At 32.7% G+C, this 21,192-nt stretch overlaps 1 protein-coding gene across 5 annotated transcripts in view; it reads right to left on the reverse strand.

Annotated features, from left to right (window-relative positions):
- LOC132198722 (ly6/PLAUR domain-containing protein 6B-like) overlaps positions 1-19,741 on the reverse strand; it is a 73,183-nt gene extending 53,442 nt beyond the window's left edge. Inside the window, exons 1-10 of one of the 5 annotated variants that reach the window (XR_009442026.1) lie at positions 19,491-19,741; positions 19,092-19,224; positions 18,920-19,023; positions 17,480-17,583; positions 16,907-17,194; positions 16,328-16,563; positions 15,938-16,075; positions 15,771-15,871; positions 14,337-14,440; positions 13,980-14,053 (exon numbers count right to left, since the gene is read on the reverse strand). Coding sequence is in view for 2 of the 5 variants with exons in the window: in XM_059622906.1 (XP_059478889.1) it covers positions 13,985-13,986 (2 nt within the window). In the remaining 3 variants the exon portion in view is untranslated. Of the gene's footprint in view, positions 1-13,979; positions 14,054-14,336; positions 14,441-15,770; positions 15,872-15,937; positions 16,076-16,327; positions 16,564-16,906; positions 17,195-17,479; positions 17,584-18,919; positions 19,027-19,091; positions 19,225-19,490 lie in introns of those variants that run through there. The other 4 variants (XR_009442027.1, XR_009442025.1, XM_059622906.1 and 1 more) reach the window with 4 other exon arrangements.
- Positions 19,742-21,192: the final 1,451 nt, after the last annotated feature.

A 21,192-nucleotide genomic window follows, 5' to 3' on the forward strand; every position in this document is an offset into this window, starting at 1 on the left:
CATTGAGAGGCCTATATTAATTGAATATTCAAAATATCTCGCTTCGGCGATAAAATATAACAATAATATATGTTTTTTTCGCAAATTTATTCTATTTAGAAGACCGTTTTGTTGATATCAGCCCAATAATCCCAACAATATTAATTTAATTGCAACCTTAAAATTACGTCGTGCACATCAGCTTTGTAGCCATATAGAGGCCTATATTAATTGAATATTCTAAATATCTCGCTTCGGCGATAAAATATAACAATAATATATGTTTTTTTCGCAAATTTATTCTATTTAGAAGACCGTTTAGTTGATATCAGCCCAATAGTCCCAACAATATTAATTTATTTGCAACCTTAAAATAACATCATGCACATTGACTGAATATCCATTGAGAGGCCTATATTAATTGAAATTCTAAATATCTCGCTTCGGCGATGAAATATAACAATAATATATGTTTTTTTCGCAAATTTATTCTATTTAGAAGACCGTTTAGTTGATATCAGCACAATAGTCCCAACAATATTAATTAATTTGCAACCTTAAAATTACATCATGCACATTGACTGAATATCCATTGAGAGGCCGATTTTAATTGAAATTCTAAATATCTCGCTTCGGCGATGAAATATAACAATAATATATGTTTTTTTCGCAAATTTATTCTATTTTGAAGACCGTTTAGTTGATATCAGCACAATAGTCCCAACAATATTAATTTATTTGCAACCTTAAAATTACGTCGTGCACATTGACTGAATATCCATTGAGAGGCCTATATTAATTGAAATTCTAAATATCTTGCTTCGGCGATGAAATATAACAATAAAATATGTTTTTTTCGCAAATTTATTCTATTTTGAAGACCGTTTAGTTGTAATCAGCCCTATAATCCCAACAATATTAATTTAATTGAAACCTTAAAATTACGTCGTGCACATCGGCTTTATTGCCATTGAGAGGCCTATATTAATTGAATATTCTAAATATCTTGCTTCGGCAAAGAAATATAACAAAAATATATGTTTTTTCGCAAATTTATTCTATTTTGAAGACCGTTTAGTTGATATCAGCCCTATAAACCCAACAATATTAATTAAATTGCAACCTTAAAATTACGTCGTGCATATCGGCTGAATATCCATTGAGCGGCCTATATTAATTGTATATTCTAAATATCTCACTTCGGCGATGAAATATAACAATAATATATGTTTTATTCGCAAATTTATTCTATTTTGAAGACCGTATAGTTGATATCAGCCCCATATTCCCAACATTATTAATTAAATTGCAACCTTAAAATTACGTCATGCAGATCAGCTTTATAGTCATTGAGAGGCCTATATTAATTGAATATTCTAAATATCTCACTTCGGCGATAAAATATAACAATAATATATGTTTTTTTCGCAAATATATTCTATTTAGAAGACCGTTTAGATGATATCAGCCCAATATTCCCAACATTATTAATTTATTTGCAACCTTAAAATTACGTCAAGCAGATCAGCTTTATAGCCATTGAGAGGCCTATATTAATTGAATATTCAAAATATCTCGCTTCGGCGATAAAATATAACAATAATATATGTTTTTTTCGCAAATTTATTCTATTTAGAAGACCGTTTTGTTGATATCAGCCCAATAATCCCAACAATATTAATTTAATTGCAACCTTAAAATTACGTCGTGCACATCAGCTTTGTAGCCATATAGAGGCCTATATTAATTGAATATTCTAAATATCTCGCTTCGGCGATAAAATATAACAATAATATATGTTTTTTTCGCAAATTTATTCTATTTAGAAGACCGTTTAGTTGATATCAGCCCAATAGTCCCAACAATATTATTTTATTTGCAACCTTAAAATAACATCATGCACATTGACTGAATATCCATTGAGAGGCCTATATTAATTGAAATTCTAAATATCTCGCTTCGGCGATGAAATATAACAAAAATATATGTTTTTTTCACAAATATATTCTATTTAGAAGACCGTTTAGTTGATATCAGCCCAATAGTCCCAACAAAATTAATTTATTTGCAACCTTAAAATAACATCATGCACATTGACTGAATATCCATTGAGAGGCCTATATTAATTGAAATTCTAAATATCTCGCTTCGGCGATGAAATATAACAATAATATATGTTTTTTTCGCAAATTTATTATATTTAGAAGACCGTTTAGTTGATATCAGCACAATAGTCCCAACAATATTAATTTATTTGCAACCTTAAAATTACATCATGCACATTGACTGAATATCCATTGAGAGGCCGATTTTAATTGAAATTCTAAATATCTCGCTTCGGCGATGAAATATAACAATAATATATGTTTTTTTCGCAAATTTATTCTATTTAGAAGACCGCTTAGTTGATATCAGCACAATAGTCCCAACAATATTAATTTATTTGCAACCTTAAAATTACGTCGTGCACATTGACTGAATATCCATTAGAGGCCTATATTAATTGAAATTCTAAATATCTTGCTTCGGCGATGAAATATAACAATAATATATGTTTTTTTCGCAAATTTATTCTATTTTGAAGACCGTTTAGTTGTAATCAGCCCAATATTCTCAACATTATTAATTTAATTGCAACCTTAAAATTACGTTGTGCACATCAACTTTGTAGCCATATAGAGGCCTATAATAATTGAATATTCTAAATATCTTGCTTCGGCAAAGAAATATTACAATAATATATATATTTTTCGCAAATTTATTCTATTTTGAAGACCGTTTAGTTGATATCAGCCCAATATTCCCAACATTATTAATTTAATTGCAACCTTAAAATTATGTCTTGCACATCGGCTTTATAACCATTGAGAGGCCTATATTAATTGAATATTATAAATATCTTGCTTCGGCAAAGAAATATAACAATAATATATGTTTTTTTCGCAAATTTATTCTATTTTGAAGACCGTTTAGTTGATATCAGCCCTATTATCCCAACAATATTAATTTATTTGCAACCTTAAAAATACGTCGTGTACATCAGCTTTGTAGCCATATAGAGGCCTATATTAATTGAATATTCAAAATATCTTGCTTCGGCAAAGAAATATTACAATAATAAATATATTTTTCGCAAATTTATTCCCTTTAGAAGACCGTTTAGTTGATATTAGCCCAATAGTCCCAACAATATTAATTTATAAGCAACCTTAAAATTACGTCGTGCACATCAGCTTTGTAGCCATATAGAGGCCTATATTAATTGAATATTATAAATATCTTGCTTCGGCAAAGAAATATAACAATAATATACGTTTTTTTGCGCAAATTTATTCTATTTTGAAGACCGTTTAGTTGTAATCAGCCCTATAATCCCAACTATATTAATTTAATTGCAACCTTAAAATTACGTCGTGCACATCAGCTTTGTAGCCATATAGAGGTCTATATTAATTGAATATTCAAAATATCTTGCTTCGGCAAAGAAATATTACAATAATAAATCTATTTTTCGCAAATTTATTCCCTTCAGAAGACCGTTTAGTTGATATCAGCCCAATAGTCCCAACAATATTTATTTATTTGCAACCTTAAAAATACGTCGTCCACATTGACTGAATATCCATTGAGAGGCCTATATTGATTGAAATTCTAAATATCTCGCTTTGGGGATGAAATATTACAATAATATATGTTTTTTTCGCAAATTTATTCTATTTAGAAGACCGTTTAGTTAATATCAGCCCAATAGTCCCAACAATATTAATTTATTTGCAACATTAAAATTACGTCGTGCACATTGACTGAATATCCATTGAGAGGCCTATATTAATTGAAATTCTAAATATCTCGCTTCGGCGATGAAATATAACAATAATATATGTTTTTTTCGCAAATTTATTCTATTTAGAAGACCGTTTAGTTAATATCAGCCCAATAGTCCCAACAATATTAATTTATTTGCAACCTTAAAATAACATCATGCACATTGACTGAATATCCATTGAGAGGCCTATATTAATTGAAATTCTAAATATCTCGCTTCGGCGATGAAATATAACAATAATATATGTTTTTTTCGCAAATATATTCTATTTAGAAGACCGTTTAGATGATATCAGCCCAATAGTCCCAACAATATTAATTTATTTGCAACCTTAAAATAACATCATGCACATTGACTGAATATCCATTGAGAGGCCTATATTAATTGAAATTCTAAATATCTTGCTTCGGCGATGAAATATAACAATAATATATGTTTTTTTCGCAAATTTATTCTATTTTGAAGACCGTTTAGTTGTAATCAGCCCAATATTCTCAACATTATTAATTTAATTGCAACCTTAAAATTACGTTGTGCACATCAACTTTGTAGCCATATAGAGGCCTATATTAATTTAATATTAGAAATATCTTGCTTCGACATAGAAATATAACAATAATAAATGTTTTTTTCGCAAATTAATTCTATTTTGAAGACCGTTTAGTTGATATCAGCCCTATAATCCCAACAATATTAATTTAATTGCAACCTTAAAATTACGTTGTGCACATCAGCTTTGTAGCCATATAGAGGCCTATAATAATTGAATATTCTAAATATCTTGCTTCGGCAAAGAAATATTACAATAATATATATATTTTTCGCAAATTTATTCTATTTTGAAGACCGTTTAGTTGATATCAGCCCAATATTCCCAACATTATTAATTTAATTGCAACCTTAAAATTATGTCTTGCACATCGGCTTTATAACCATTGAGAGGCCTATATTAATTGAATATTATAAATATCTTGCTTCGGCAAAGAAATATAACAATAATATATGTTTTTTTCGCAAATTTATTCTATTTTGAAGACCGTTTAGTTGATATCAGCCCTATTATCCCAACAATATTAATTTATTTGCAACCTTAAAAATACGTCGTGTACATCAGCTTTGTAGCCATATAGAGGCCTATATTAATTGAATATTCAAAATATCTTGCTTCGGCAAAGAAATATTACAATAATAAATATATTTTTCGCAAATTTATTCCCTTTAGAAGACCGTTTAGTTGATATTAGCCCAATAGTCCCAACAATATTAATTTATAAGCAACCTTAAAATTACGTCGTGCACATCAGCTTTGTAGCCATATAGAGGCCTATATTAATTGAATATTATAAATATCTTGCTTCGGCAAAGAAATATAACAATAATATACGTTTTTTTGCGCAAATTTATTCTATTTTGAAGACCGTTTAGTTGTAATCAGCCCTATAATCCCAACTATATTAATTTAATTGCAACCTTAAAATTACGTCGTGCACATCAGCTTTGTAGCCATATAGAGGTCTATATTAATTGAATATTCAAAATATCTTGCTTCGGCAAAGAAATATTACAATAATAAATCTATTTTTCGCAAATTTATTCCCTTTAGAAGACCGTTTAGTTGATATTAGCCCAATAGTCCCAACAATATTAATTTATAAGCAACCTTAAAATTACGTCGTGCACATCAGCTTTGTAGCCATATAGAGGCCTATATTAATTGAATATTATAAATATCTTGCTTCGGCAAAGAAATATAACAATAATATACGTTTTTTTGCGCAAATTTATTCTATTTTGAAGACCGTTTAGTTGTAATCAGCCCTATAATCCCAACTATATTAATTTAATTGCAACCTTAAAATTACGTCGTGCACATCAGCTTTGTAGCCATATAGAGGTCTATATTAATTGAATATTCAAAATATCTTGCTTCGGCAAAGAAATATTACAATAATAAATCTATTTTTCGCAAATTTATTCCCTTCAGAAGACCGTTTAGTTGATATCAGCCCAATAGTCCCAACAATATTTATTTATTTGCAACCTTAAAAATACGTCGTCCACATTGACTGAATATCCATTGAGAGGCCTATATTGATTGAAATTCTAAATATCTCGCTTTGGGGATGAAATATTACAATAATATATGTTTTTTTCGCAAATTTATTCTATTTAGAAGACCGTTTAGTTAATATCAGCCCAATAGTCCCAACAATATTAATTTATTTGCAACATTAAAATTACGTCGTGCACATTGACTGAATATCCATTGAGAGGCCTATATTAATTGAAATTCTAAATATCTCGCTTCGGCGATGAAATATAACAATAATATATGTTTTTTTCGCAAATTTATTCTATTTAGAAGACCGTTTAGTTAATATCAGCCCAATAGTCCCAACAATATTAATTTATTTGCAACATTAAAATTACGTCGTGCACATTGACTGAATATCCATTGAGAGGCCTATATTAATTGAAATTTTAAATATCTCGCTTCGGCGATGAAATATAACAATAATATATGTTTTTTTCGCAAATTTATTCTATTTAGAAGACCGCTTAGTTGATATCAGCCCAATAGTCCCAACAATATTTATTTATTTGCAACATTAAAATTACGTCGTGCACATTGACTGAATATCCATTAGAGGCCTATATTAATTGAAATTCTAAATATCTCGCTTCGGCGATGAAATATAACAATAATATATGTTTTTTTCGCAAATTTATTCTATTTTGAAGACCGTTTAGTTGTAATCAGCCCAATATTCCCAACATTATTAATTTAATTGCAACCTTAAAATTACGTCGTGCACATCGGCTTTATAGCCATTGAGAGGCCTATATTAATTGAATATTATAAATATCTCGCTTCGGCGATTAAATATAACAATAATATATGTTTTTTTCGCCAATTTATTCTATTTAGAAGACCGTTTAGATGATATAAGCCCAATATTCCCAACATTATTAATTTAATTGCTAACTTAAAATAACGTCATGCACATCGACTGAATATCCATTGAGAGGCCTATATTAATTGAAATTCTAAATATCTCGCTTCGGCGATGAAATATAACAATAATATATGTTTTTTTCGCAAATTTATTCTATTTAGAAGACCGTTTAGATGATATAAGCCCAATATTCCCAACATTATTAATTTAATTGCAACCTTAAAATTACGCGTTCACATCAGCTTTGTAGCCATATAGAGGCCTATATTAATTGAATATTCTAAATATCTTGTTTCGGCAAAGAAATATAACAATAATATATGTTTTTTCGCAAATTTATTCTATTTTGAAGACCGTTTAGTTGATATCAGCCCTATAATCCCAACAATATTAATTTAATTGCAACCTTAAAATTACGTTGTGCACATCAGCTTTGTAGCCATATAGAGGCCTATATTAATTGAATATTCTAAATATCTTGCTTCGGCAAAGAAATATAACAATAATATATGTTTTTTTCGCATATTGATTCTATTTTGAAGACCGTTTAGTTGATATCAGCCCAATATTCTCAACATTATTAATTTAATTGCAACCTTAAAATTACGTTGTGCACATCAACTTTGTAGCCATATAGAGGCCTATATTAATTTAATATTAGAAATATCTTGCTTCGACATAGAAATATAACAATAATAAATGTTTTTTTCGCAAATTAATTCTATTTTGAAGACCGTTTAGTTGATATCAGCCCTATAATCCCAACAATATTAATTTAATTGCAACCTTAAAATTACGTCGTGCAAATCAGCTTTGTAGCCATATAGAGGCCTATAATAATTGAATATTCTAAATATCTTGTTTCGGCAAAGAAATATAACAATAATATATGTTTTTTACGCAAATTTATTCTATTTTGAAGACCGTTTAGTTGTAATCAGCCCTATAATCCCAACAATATTAATTTAATTGCAACCTTAAAATTACGTTGTGCACATCAGCTTTGTAGCCATATAGAGGCCTATATTAATTGAATATTCTAAATATCTTGTTTCGGCAAAGAAATATAACAATAATATATGTTTTTTTCGCATATTGATTCTATTTTGAAGACCGTTTAGTTGATATCAGCCCAATATTCTCAACATTATTAATTTAATTGCAACCTTAAAATTACGTTGTGCACATCAACTTTGTAGCCATATAGAGGCCTATATTAATTTAATATTAGAAATATCTTGCTTCGACATAGAAATATAACAATAATAAATGTTTTTTTCGCAAATTAATTCTATTTTGAAGACCGTTTAGTTGATATCAGCCCTATAATCCCAACAATATTAATTTAATTGCAACCTTAAAATTACGTTGTGCACATCAGCTTTGTAGCCATATAGAGGCCTATATTAATTGAATATTCTAAATATCTTGTTTCGGCAAAGAAATATAACAATAATATATGTTTTTTTCGCATATTGATTCTATTTTGAAGACCGTTTAGTTGATATTAGCCCAATATTCTCAACATTATTAATTTAATTGCAACCTTAAAATTACGTCGTGCAAATCAGCTTTGTAGCCATATAGAGGCCTATAATAATTGAATATTCTAAATATCTTGTTTCGGCAAAGAAATATAACAATAATATATGTTTTTTACGCAAATTTATTCTATTTTGAAGACCGTTTAGTTGTAATCAGCCCTATAATCCCAACAATATTAATTTAATTGCAACCTTAAAATTACGTTGTGCACATCAGCTTTGAAGCCATATAGAGGCCTATATTAATTGAATATTCTAAATATCTTGTTTCGGCAAAGAAATATAACAATAATATATGTTTTTTTCGCATATTGATTCTATTTTGAAGACCGTTTAGTTGATATCAGCCCAATATTCTCAACATTATTAATTTAATTGCAACCTTAAAATTACGTCGTGCAAATCAGCTTTGTAGCCATATAGAGGCCTATAATAATTGAATATTCTAAATATCTTGTTTCGGCAAAGAAATATAACAATAATATATGTTTTTTACGCAAATTTATTCTATTTTGAAGACCGTTTAGTTGTAATCAGCCCTATAATCCCAACAATATTAATTTAATTGCAACCTTAAAATTACGTTGTGCACATCAGCTTTGAAGCCATATAGAGGCCTATATTAATTGAATATTCTAAATATCTTGTTTCGGCAAAGAAATATAACAATAATATATGTTTTTTTCGCATATTGATTCTATTTTGAAGACCGTTTAGTTGATATCAGCCCAATATTCTCAACATTATTAATTTAATTGCAACCTTAAAATTACGTTGTGCACATCAACTTTGTAGCCATATAGAGGCCTATATTAATTTAATATTAAAAATATCTTGCTTCGACATAGAAATATAACAATAATAAATGTTTTTTTCGCAAATTAATTCTATTTTGAAGACCGTTTAGTTGATATCAGCCCTATAATCCCAACAATATTAATTTAATTGCAACCTTTAAATTACGTTGTGCACATCAGCTTTGTAGCCATATAGAGGCCTATATTAATTGAATATTCTAAATATCTTGTTTCGGCAAAGAAATATAACAATAATATATGTTTTTTTCGCATATTGATTCTATTTTGAAGACCGTTTAGTTGATATCAGCCCAATATTCTCAACATTATTAATTTAATTGCAACCTTAAAATTACGTCGTGCAAATCAGCTTTGTAGCCATATAGAGGCCTATAATAATTGAATATTCTAAATATCTTGTTTCGGCAAAGAAATATAACAATAATATATGTTTTTTACGCAAATTTATTCTATTTTGAAGACCGTTTAGTTTTTATCAGCCCTATAATCCCAACAATATTAATTTAATTGCAACCTTAAAATTACGTTGTGCACATCAGCTTTGAAGCCATATAGAGGCCTATATTAATTGAATATTCTAAATATCTTGCTTCGGCAAAGAAATATAACAATAATATATGATTTTTTCGCAAATTTATTCTATTTTGAAGACCGTTTAGTTGATATCAGCCCAATATTTCCAACAATATTAATTTAACAGCCACCTTAAAATTACGTCGTGCACATCGGCTTTATAGCCATTGAGAGGCCTATATTAATTGAATATTATAAATATCTTGCTTCGGCAAAGAAATATAACAATAATATATGTTTTTTTCGCAAATTTATTCTATTTTGAAGACCGTTTAGTTGATATCAGCCCTATAATCCCAACAATATTAATTTAATTGCAACCTTAAAATTACGCGTGCACATCAGCTTTGTAGCCATATAGAGGCCTATATTAATTGAATATTCTAAATATCTTGTTTCGGCAAAGAAATATAACAATAATATATGTTTTTTCGCAAATTTATTCTATTTTGAAGACCGTTTAGTTGATATCAGCCCTATAATCCCAACAATATTAATTTAATTGCAACCTTAATATTACGTCGTGCACATCAGCTTTGAAGCCATATAGAGGCCTATATTAATTGAATATTCTAAATATCGTGCTTCGGCAAAGAAATATAACAATAATATATGATTTTATCGCAAATTTATTCTATTTTGAAGACCGTTTAGTTGATAACAGCCCAATATTTCCAACAATATTAATTTAACAGCCACCTTAAAATTACGTCGTGCACATTGGCTTTATAACCATTGAGAGGCCTATATTAATTGAATATTATAAATATCTTGCTTCGGCAAAGAAATATAACAATAATATATGTTTTTTTCGCAAATTTATTCTATTTTGAAGACCGTTTAGTTGATATCAGCCCTATAATCCCAACAATATTAATTTAATTGCAACCTTAAAATTACGTCGTGCACATTGGCTTTATAACCATTGAGAGGCCTATATTAATTTAATATTCAAAATATCTTGCTTCGGCAAAGAAATATTACAATAATAAATATATTTTTCGCAAATTTATTCCCTTTTGAAGACCGTTTAGTTGATATCAGCCCTATAATGCCAACAATATTAATTTAATTGCAACCTTAAAATTACGTCGTGCACATCGGCTTTATAGCCATTGAGAGGCCTATATTAATTGAATATTTCAAATATCTTGCTTCGGCAAAGAAATATTACAATAATATAAATATTTTTCGCAAATTTATTCTATTTTGAAGACCGTATAGTTGATATCAGCCCTATAATCCCAACAATATTAATATAACAGCAACCTGAAATTAACAAAATAATATTAGCTGGAATGGTATGAATTAAAATTTAAAATTAATAATTAACTCTGGGCTGCTCTGGGCCGTTGAATTTTTGCTATCTGTGATTTTTGTGTTTTTTTCAGTAACGTGAAATTTTACATTCTTAAATATATTTTATTAAAAATTACACCGAAATTGTATTTTACTAAAAAATATGAAACTTTTCTTGAAGAAATCCTTCATTAAAAACTTGAAATTATTCATTTAAATTTTATATTTTCCCGGAACTTTTGAGATTTCTTTTCCCAAATGCTTTGAACAAGATCATGCCTTCGTCTCGACGCGGATAATGGGAGTTTCCAGTCTCTCTTCCAACTTCTGACAGCTCACTGATGAGAAGTGGCTGGTTCGGCGCGATTCTCCCGAGTTGTAAAAAGCGGCGCGAGAGCAGATAAAAGCAGCGTGATGATGTTCCCGTCGGGCGCGTTGAGTTCATATTGGACGTGCAAAAGTGGCGGCCGCGATAATCAAGATGAACCGCCACGAGTGCATATTGCATTTTGATGAGCTGCGACGGAGCAACGAATTTCGGCCCAGTAATGTGCTATTAATGAAGATGAGGTTGCAGGTCAACGACTGCTCTCGCGCAAGATGATGGATCAGCCTTTGAATCGGGCGCTGCTCAACAAAGTTTGGGTCCCTCTTAAATTTCCGTGGCTTGAGATGAGAATTCACAAGAAAGAGCCGCCGCCCTACACTCTCCTTTCCATCTTCCGCAATGGCTGGTTGAAAGAGAGGCCTGATGGAATCCCTTTCGCACAAAGAGCTACGACGAGAAAGCCAATAAGAGAGTGAATTTAGTTTTCCTTTACGCGCGAAAAAGTTTTACAACTGCTCTCTCTTCTCTCCCTCTGCTTAAAAGTACATACCGGTTTATCGAATTTTCCTCGCGATAAGAACTTGATCTCTGCCTAAACCTCATTTTCAGCCGCAATTTTTACACCGCCTAAAATTTAACAACGTTTTTAGAGTGCTTATTTTTAACATCAAAAACTGAAATAGATTTAGTTTTTTTCAGTACAAATTTACAAATAATTGAGGCGAATCACCGATTGCTTCATAGAAAGAAACTTTAATTAAAATTTTACATAATTTCTGCATAAGAATAATAAATAATTTGTTTCAAAATTTAGAAATCATGTAAATTATAGGCTTTTAAATAATTTAGAAAGTGTTAATTTTGTTTTCACAATTTTTCATCGCGCTAAACCGGTAACAAATAAAAACTGACAATGAGTGATCAATTCGTTACGTGAGCCTCTATGGAATTGTGGATTCGGTCTGCCAGGCAATCATGCGCCATCAAAGGCTGGTCCAGGACAACAATTTTAATCATCAGAGTGCGGTAGTGCTAAGAGGGTTCACATTCAGCAACTACAAATTGCCTTGATGCCGCCTCGCCATAATCTACTAATCTGCAGCTCACCATGGGGCAGCATTATTTGGCATCCGCACTCCATGTTGAAAGTCCAACCAATTTCAACTAATTGCTATACATTTTACAGTGGCTGTTGTTATAAAATCATTTCATCAAAAATTAATTTTAAGTAGAACAGATATTAATTTACATGGGTGTTTTGTAGAAAAGTTACTTATAATTACCAAAAAACTTTTGGTACTTTCAAAACCCTATAGTAGTACGTACAATTTTTTTTTCGTTGCGGTTGGTTATTTTTTAAATTTGGTTTAAAAGAATTATTATTATGTATTAATTCCAAAGTTAGCAGATGAAGACACAAATCTATTAGAATTATGTCTTCAGAAATGTATCCAAACCATCAGAAATAAGCATTGCCTATAAAATTGAATTAACCCTGAAAATCATTACAAATCTCATTAAAATTTTAGCAGCTAGTTATTTCAAAAGGCATAATTATTTGAAATGCGGAAAGGGGGAAGCAAAGACGGCTGGTTTCGCGCGATTAGAACTGCGAAAGGGAAGCCAATTTTGAGAGCGCCGCCCTTCCGAGCACTGATTTATGGCTGCTGGCACCACAATTGGGTTTCAAAATTAGCGAGGGGGTCACGCATTCCATTATCTGCAACTAATGAGCAGAGACGGATCGTCAACCGCACTTTCTCACCTCAGCACCAGGAAACCTGGCAGAAACACGTGAGCTCTCGAGAGTTACGCTGACGGAAATATAAGTGCGCACAAACGCAGCGGAATAATTCATGAACAAACAAGAACGCCATTTCAGGCACCGCCGATTCATAATGAATTGCGCGCGTTTGCATATTTTAGTCGGCAAATTGGCAGGCGCCGTTCGCGACGACAAGCAGAATTAATTTGGTACCGCGCTAGATGATTAATTAATTCCCGCGGTACAATTAGCTCGCGGGACTTTTGTTTGGGCCAAAGTAGTGTGTCGCAGCAAAACCGCGCCAGCGATTACTGCAACTTCAAAGCGGAAATTTGCATATTGAGTGTGATAGTTGAATATTAATTAAATGTTTCGACCATAAAATTTAATTAGCTGTGTATTGATTTGGTTCTGCCTGAATATTAATAATTGAATTAAGCCACCCTTTGTTATTATTTCAACTATTTCTTGTCTAATTAAATATAATTTTGGATTCAAATTGACTGCCTGATGCATAAAAATAGTTCTTTAATCATTGCAGCTGTGAAAACTGTAGACGCTTAATTAATTTTTTGGATTGTACCTCAAACTAGTTTTCAAAGAAGAATTTAATTCTTACGCTAAGTTTGATCAAAATATTAAAACTAAAGAATTTTAAAATAAATATACAACATACAGGGACTGACCCCGAAACCCGCACAAAATTAGACCAATTCCAGGTCAAGCGATTCAAAACAATCTGAGCAAACTAAAGGCACTTATCTGAGTATTCTAAACATTGTAAAATAACCGCCCTGCAAAAATCACGTCTCAGGTCACGATAGCGCCAAAGTTAAAAAAAAAATAAATTGGAAATTTCTATGTAAATAACGTTGAGAAGGAAAAGTGTACTTACATTTAGAAAGTTGTAGGCCATCGCAAGCTCGACTGGATTTTCAACTTTTCTCGGTGATGGATTTTAATGCTAAAAATATTAAAATTTAGTTAACTACTGGTAGGATGCAAAGTAATTTTTGAATTGTGAAATTTCAATTTAAAATTAGATCAAATCATTTCAACCCTTGAAGATCTTAATTATCTTTATTTAAACAAGTTCAACTCACAATATGATATTTCTGACTTAATATAAGTTATTTCCAATCAAGAAAATCGCATGCAAAACACAAAATACTACGAGTTCTTTTAAATTTAACACATTTAAAAAACTAAAAAAAAACTTCTATTTAAACAACGAGAGGATATCTCACCTGAAGTCTTTTGATGACATCCATCTGGTTTTCTCTCCAAAGATGTTGAAAAAGCCAGCACCTTTCATTAAGCCAAAGGACAAGTTGCCAAGCTCAGGCAGGATCTGTAGAATAGAAAAAACTTTTAGAAAATTGATCTATTTGACAACAAAACTAGCAATGTAATGTTTTAGTTGTGTTACCCTAGTCTTCATTCTAAGCTATTTTCTTTTGCTTCCTAACATTCTATTTAATCCTACACTGACAATAAATTCAAATTTATTCCTTTTAGATTATGAATTGGTTTCACATCAATTCATGCATTTCATTATCATCATAAAAAATTTGGTGCATTTAATTTTCAAACATTATCTTCTGATACTTTGAGGCCAAAAAATTTGTAATCAATTATTAAGTTTGATAAATTATAAAATGTCCACTGAATGCAAATTCTATAAACAATTCAGTTCCACCATGTTGAAAACAACAAATGTTTTAGACGCTGTGCGTTCACCAGTGCCAAAGTTATCTTATCTCTTTATCACTCTTGGCAAACATGATCTGCAAATTTTGATTTCTACAAATTTTAATACAAAGGCTAATTTAATTAGATTTCAGTTTTTTTTTTCTTAATTAATGAACATACGAATTTACAGTTTATGAAAATTCAACATTACTTGCACTTAGCACATAAAGAATTCAAGTCAGACTTGTTCAGAAACACAATTTAAATTAAATTTGGCCATATGTTGATTTACAAAAGAGTGACGATTCGCGTGGAGTGGGTGCGGGAATCCTGCGAAGGTAAGCAGACATCACGATGTACTAAGTTTTTCTTCCAGCATTACTTGAGAGGAAGGGGCTCCCCCTACAGCACCGTGGAAGGTGTTCAAAGAAGCCCGGCGTCACTCCGCAAGGGCAAACAATGAACCCAACCTCTTTTAGGCCCATGTGCCACACTGAGATTCCACTCTTTCTTGGCAACTCTGTATGTGGTCTCGCTGCGGCTCAACATACGAGTTGTGTGGTTTACTCAGTGCACCACGGTGGCAGTTGTACACGTCTGGATTCGGCGAACCCTCCAGACGAGGACTTTGGCTATTATTGTTCCAGAATCGCCAGCCCCCGGCACAAGCTGCCACCGTGTTCCCGCATGGAGAAGCTCAATGGGTGGTTGTGACGCCGCTCGTCATTATGCACGCCCATTCGGCAACTCCGTACCAGCGGTGGCGGGCAACGTCCCCTTTGGCCGCTTTCAGCTCAAACCGATCCATCTGACCGGTATTAGTTGCTGGCCCCGCACCCGTACAGAAACTCAAATTCATAAGTTTATAAGCATAATGAGTGTGTGAAATGTTCATAATAATTGGGATAAATATACTGTGATAATTAGTTTAAAATAATTTAAAAATACTTTTTAGCTATATCTGGTGAGTGATTAAAAATTCAACAAACTTTAATCTTGGTCTGTCGGTGACGACACAAAACTCAACCCATCAGCGTAGAGGAATCTGGTCTTTGCAAAACTGTATGTCAAATGTCAACCTCTTCAAACACTGCAAAAAAGAGGAAATGCAATTTAATTCTTTGTAGACAGGTTGTAATAAACTCAAAGCACACACCTGCTCTTCATTTGAGAGTGTTCTTGGCACTGGCAACAAATTTTGCTGACTGAGTCGTAGATGATCTCAAACTTGCCAGGACTTTTGATTTCAGGTGCTCAGTGCTTCTCCTTTGAATTGGCTGCGACTTTAAGAATGCTATTAAATTTAAAAAGTTCAGATAAGGTTGATATGCAATTAAAAATTTTCATTGTTTGTTTCCAAAAGATACAAAAGAGTTTGTGTGAATTACTATTGATCAAAAAACTATTTTTAAAGAGATCTGGGACAGATGATTGAGGATTTAATGGCATTTCAAATTCAACATGAAATGTACACATAAAAAACTGTAAACTTGAAAGATTTCCTTCAGAAAATTGTAATTAGTATTAGGACAAAGAATTCTCAAACCTCAGGTATTGTCGATGTTGGATGAAATTCATTTCGCAGATGCTCTGGTTGATGCCACGTGTCTCTCTGACCTGAAGTCGTAGGACGATGCGTCCGTTCTTAGTGAACATTGCGGAATCCAGAGCAGCTGGACACTAGAAAGGCTGATGATCACATTTTCCACCTCCGGTACTGCTCCCGTAGATGACAAAACCGTACATTTCAGCCACAGGTAGAGTTGTTATTGCGGTTCAAACCTGTTTCAAATTTTAAACATTAATACAAACATAGAAATAAATTGTAAAATGAATTTCACTTCTAACAACAAAAGTTATGTATTAAATATTTACACTTGTTGCAACAAAAATAATGATTATGTTAATAATGTTTCATGTGCATGGCATAATTATTAATTAAACTTTAGACGTGTTAACAATTAGGTTTGAAAATTCAATAATTCTGGGATTATTTAACTGATTTCATTGTCAAGATTTCTCACGAGAGCGTAAAAACGAAAGTCGGAGGAAGTCCGTCGCAAACCACACGTTTCATGCAGATAACAGACGTGATTTGTGAGTGGGAGCGCCATTAAAACTATACCTGAGGGTCAGGGTATGGTCAGGCCTCGAACTCCATGCGGTGGACAGGTCAGACGAACCCTAACAAGACTTACTTCGTTGAGAAAGGCCGACAAAAAGCGGATCATGAAGCACCGGTGCCGCCATGATGCACACTGCACTTGTCCACGCTGTCTGAATGTCACGGCCACATCACTGCTGCTGCTGCTCACACTGCTGTGGGAAGGAAAAGTGTACTTGCATTTAGAAAGTTGTAGGCCATCGCAAGCTCGACTGGATTTTCCACTTTTCTCGGTGATGGATTTTAATGCTAAAAATATTAAAATTTAGTTAACTACTGGTAGGATGCAAAGTAATCTTTGAATTGTGAAATTTCAATTTAAAATTAGATCAAATCATTTCAACCCTTGAAGATCTTAATTATCTTTATTTAAACAAGTTCAACTCACAATATGAAATTTCTGACTTAATATAAGTTATTTCCAATCAAGAAAATCGCATGCAAAACACAAAAAGTACAACGAGTTCTTTTAAATTAAACACACTAAAAAAATTAAAAAGCAACTTCTATTTAAACAACGAGAGGATATCTCACTTGAAGTCTTTTGATGACATCCATCTGGTTTTCTCTCCAAAGATGTTGAAAAAGCCAGCACCTTTCATTAAGCCAAAAGTCAAGTTGCCAAGCTCAGGCAGGATCTGTAGAATAGAAACTTTTAGCAAATTGATCTATTTTACGACAAAATTAGCAATGTAATGTGTTAGTTGTGTTACCCTATTCTTCATTCTAAGCCATTTTCACTTGCCTCCTAACATTCTATTTAATCCTACACTGACAATAAATTCGAATTTATTCCTTTTATAATGTATCTTGGCAAATTTGGTTTCACATCATTTCATGCAATTTCATTATTAACATAAGAAATTTGGTGCGTTTACTTTTCAAACTTTATCCTCTGATACTTTGAGGCCAAAAAATTTGTAATCAATTATTAAGTTTGATAAATTATAAAAGTCCACTGAATGCAAATTCTATAAACAATTCAGTTCCACCATGTTGAAAACAACAAATGTTTTAGACGCTGTGCGTTCACCAGTGCCAAAGTTATCTTATCTCTTTATCACTCTTGGCAAACATGATCTGCAAATTTTGATTTCTACAAATTTTAATACAAAGGCTAATTTAATTAGATTTCAGTTTTTTTTTTCTTAATTAATGAACATACGAATTTACAGTTTATGAAAATTCAACATTACTTGCACTTAGCACATAAAGAATTCAAGTCAGACTTGTTCAGAAACACAATTTAAATTAAATTTGGCCATATGTTGATTTACAAAAGAGTGACGATTCGCGTGGAGTGGGTGCGGGAATCCTGCGAAGGTAAGCAGACATCACGATGTACTAAGTTTTTCTTCCAGCATTACTTGAGAGGAAGGGGCTCCCCCTACAGCACCGTGGAAGGTGTTCAAAGAAGCCCGGCGTCACTCCGCAAGGGCAAACAATGAACCCAACCTCTTTTAGGCCCATGTGCCACACTGAGATTCCACTCTTTCTTGGCAACTCTGTATGTGGTCTCGCTGCGGCTCAACATACGAGTTGTGTGGTTTACTCAGTGCACCACGGTGGCAGTTGTACACGTCTGGATTCGGCGAACCCTCCAGACGAGGACTTTGGCGATTATTGTTCCAGAATCGCCAGCCCCCGGCACAAGCTGCCACCGTGTTCCCGCATGGAGAAGCTCAATGGGTGGTTGTGACGCCGCTCGTCATTATGCACGCCCATTCGGCAACTCCGTACCAGCGGTGGCGGGCAACGTCCCCTTTGGCCGCTTTCAGCTCAAACCGATCCATCTGACCGGTATTAGTTGCTGGCCCCGCACCCGTACAGAAACTCAAATTCATAAGTTTATAAGCATAATGAGTGTGTGAAATGTTCATAATAATTGGGATAAATATACTGTGATAATTAGTTTAAAATAATTTATAAATACTTTTTAGCTATATCTGGTGAGTGATTAAAAATTCAACAAACTTTAATCTTGGTCTGTCGGTGACAACACAAAACTCAACCCATCATCATCGTAGAGGAATCTGGTCTTCGCAAAACTGTATGTCAAATGTCAACCTCTTGAAACACTGCTAAAAAAAGAGGAAATGTAATATAATTCTTTGTAGACAGGTTGTAAAAAACTCAAAGCACACACCTGCTCTTCATTTTAGAGTGTTCTTGGCACTGGCAATATAGATTTTCCTGACTGAGTCGTAGATGATCTCAAACTTGCCAGGACTTATGATTTCAGGTGCTCAGTGCTTCTCCTTTGAATTGCATGGCTGCAACTGTAAGAATGCTAATAAATTTAAAAGTTCAGATAAGGTTGATATGCAATTAAAAATTATCATTGTTTGTTTCCAAAAGACACAAAAGAGTTTGTGTGAATTACTATTGATCAAAAAACTATTTTTAAAGAGAGTTAAACCATTTTTAATCTGGGACAGATGATTGAGGTTCAAATTCAACATGAAATGTACAGATAAAAAACTGTAAACTTGAAAGATTTCCTTCAGAAAATTGTAATTAGTATTAGGACAAAGAATTCTCAAACCTTGTCGATGTTAGATGAAATTCATTTCGCAGATGCTCTGGTCGGAGGAAGTCCGTCGCAAACCACACACGTTTCATGCAGATAACGGACGCGATTTGTGAGTGGGAGCGCCATTAAAACTATACCTGAGGGTCAGGGTAGGGTCGGGCCTCGAACTCCATGCGGTAGACAGGTCAGACGAACCCTAATACAACTTATTTCGTTGAGAAAGGCCGACAAAAGCGGATCACGCAGCACCGGTGCCGCCATGATGCACACTGCACTTGTCCACGCTGTCTGAATGTCACGGCCACGTCACTGCTGCTGCTGCTCACACTGCTGTGGTCAGAGAGCGAAGGGGAGAGGGGGCGTGGGCGTAGCATCCGCGCTCCTTGTCCAACCAATGCAACTAATTGCTTTACATTTTACCGCGATGTATAATGAAATGAAGCGGCTGTTTTTATAGAATCATTTTAGCAAAAATTAACTGTAATGAGCAGATTAAAACAGATGCTAATTTTCATGGGCGTTTTGAATAAAATTTGAGCCATGCTTAAAATTTGGCTATTTGAAAAATGGAAATGATATAAATAAAAAATAGTAATCGCGCGAAAAAGGCTGCTGGTACATTCAAAACCTTAGAAAAGTTGGTGAACTTTTTGAAAATTTCACCTTTTCAATAAAATTTTCGAATTTTTTTAGATTAAAAAACGATTTGGGAAGCAAAGTGAAAGAAAATTCAAATTACCATTTATTAATTATGATAAAGCACTGTTATGAATTAGTTTTTTAATAAAAATTCAGAAAAAAATTAGCAAAACCTTTTTAAATAAAATTTTTGATCATATTTATAATATAATATATTTTTAATTATAGTTTTTTTTTAAATAAAAAATATTACGGCTGTTTAGTGGTTGGTAAATGTGTCGTCAAAATTTATTAAATTTCAAACGAAAATGAATTTTTAGATCATATTAACATATTTAATGTCAAGAGAAAATTTTTGTACTATATTGAAAAAGCAAAATTTTTCGCCCAACCCAAAATATTTTTTGCCTGAATCATTTTTCGCCAAATTTTTTTTGTTAATTTTTTTTACAATTCGTCGGGCTGACCCGGGGCCCGTGTAATTCTCCTCCCCCAACACCCTTGTTGCCGCCACTGCAGTTTGGATTTGGTGCGCAGCATTTTGTAACCAAGTCTCATCAAGGAGACCTTTTTATTTGCCACTGGATTGCGTCAGTCAACGGGCCAACTCTGTTTTGTGGCTTAGATTTTGGATAAGCATGCATTTCAAACGATCGTTCGTTTAGAGTGGATAATATTTTTTCAGAACAAAAGGAGGGCCCATGAGTGTGATAATAATCGCTCATTGAAAACTAATTAATTTTAGTGAAAAATAATTGTTCACTTCTAAAGAAAAATGTTTTTAAGTGAAAATTGCTTTTACTGCAAAAATCATCCAGAGGGCAGACGCGGTGTTGACCCGTCGAGCAAAAGGCAAAGAAAAGGCTCAACCGAGTGACACATTTGCAAAAGCGCCACCAGAAAAGGGTGAGCTTTTTGTGTGTGTGTACATAAAACTAGAGTCCGCTCTGCTCCTCGGTCCATTCTTCTTCGGCGAGGGGATTGCTTGATAGCGAGCACGCAAGCGACATCCGCTCCGTCTAACTTTTATACTCTTTGACTCGCTAATCTTCCTGCTGTTAGTTAATTGCTGTTT

This window comes from Neocloeon triangulifer, unplaced genomic scaffold (assembly GCF_031216515.1).
Source record: "Neocloeon triangulifer isolate White Clay Creek 2 clone unplaced genomic scaffold, ASM3121651v1 ptg000013l, whole genome shotgun sequence".
NCBI lineage: Eukaryota > Metazoa > Arthropoda > Insecta > Ephemeroptera > Baetidae > Neocloeon > Neocloeon triangulifer.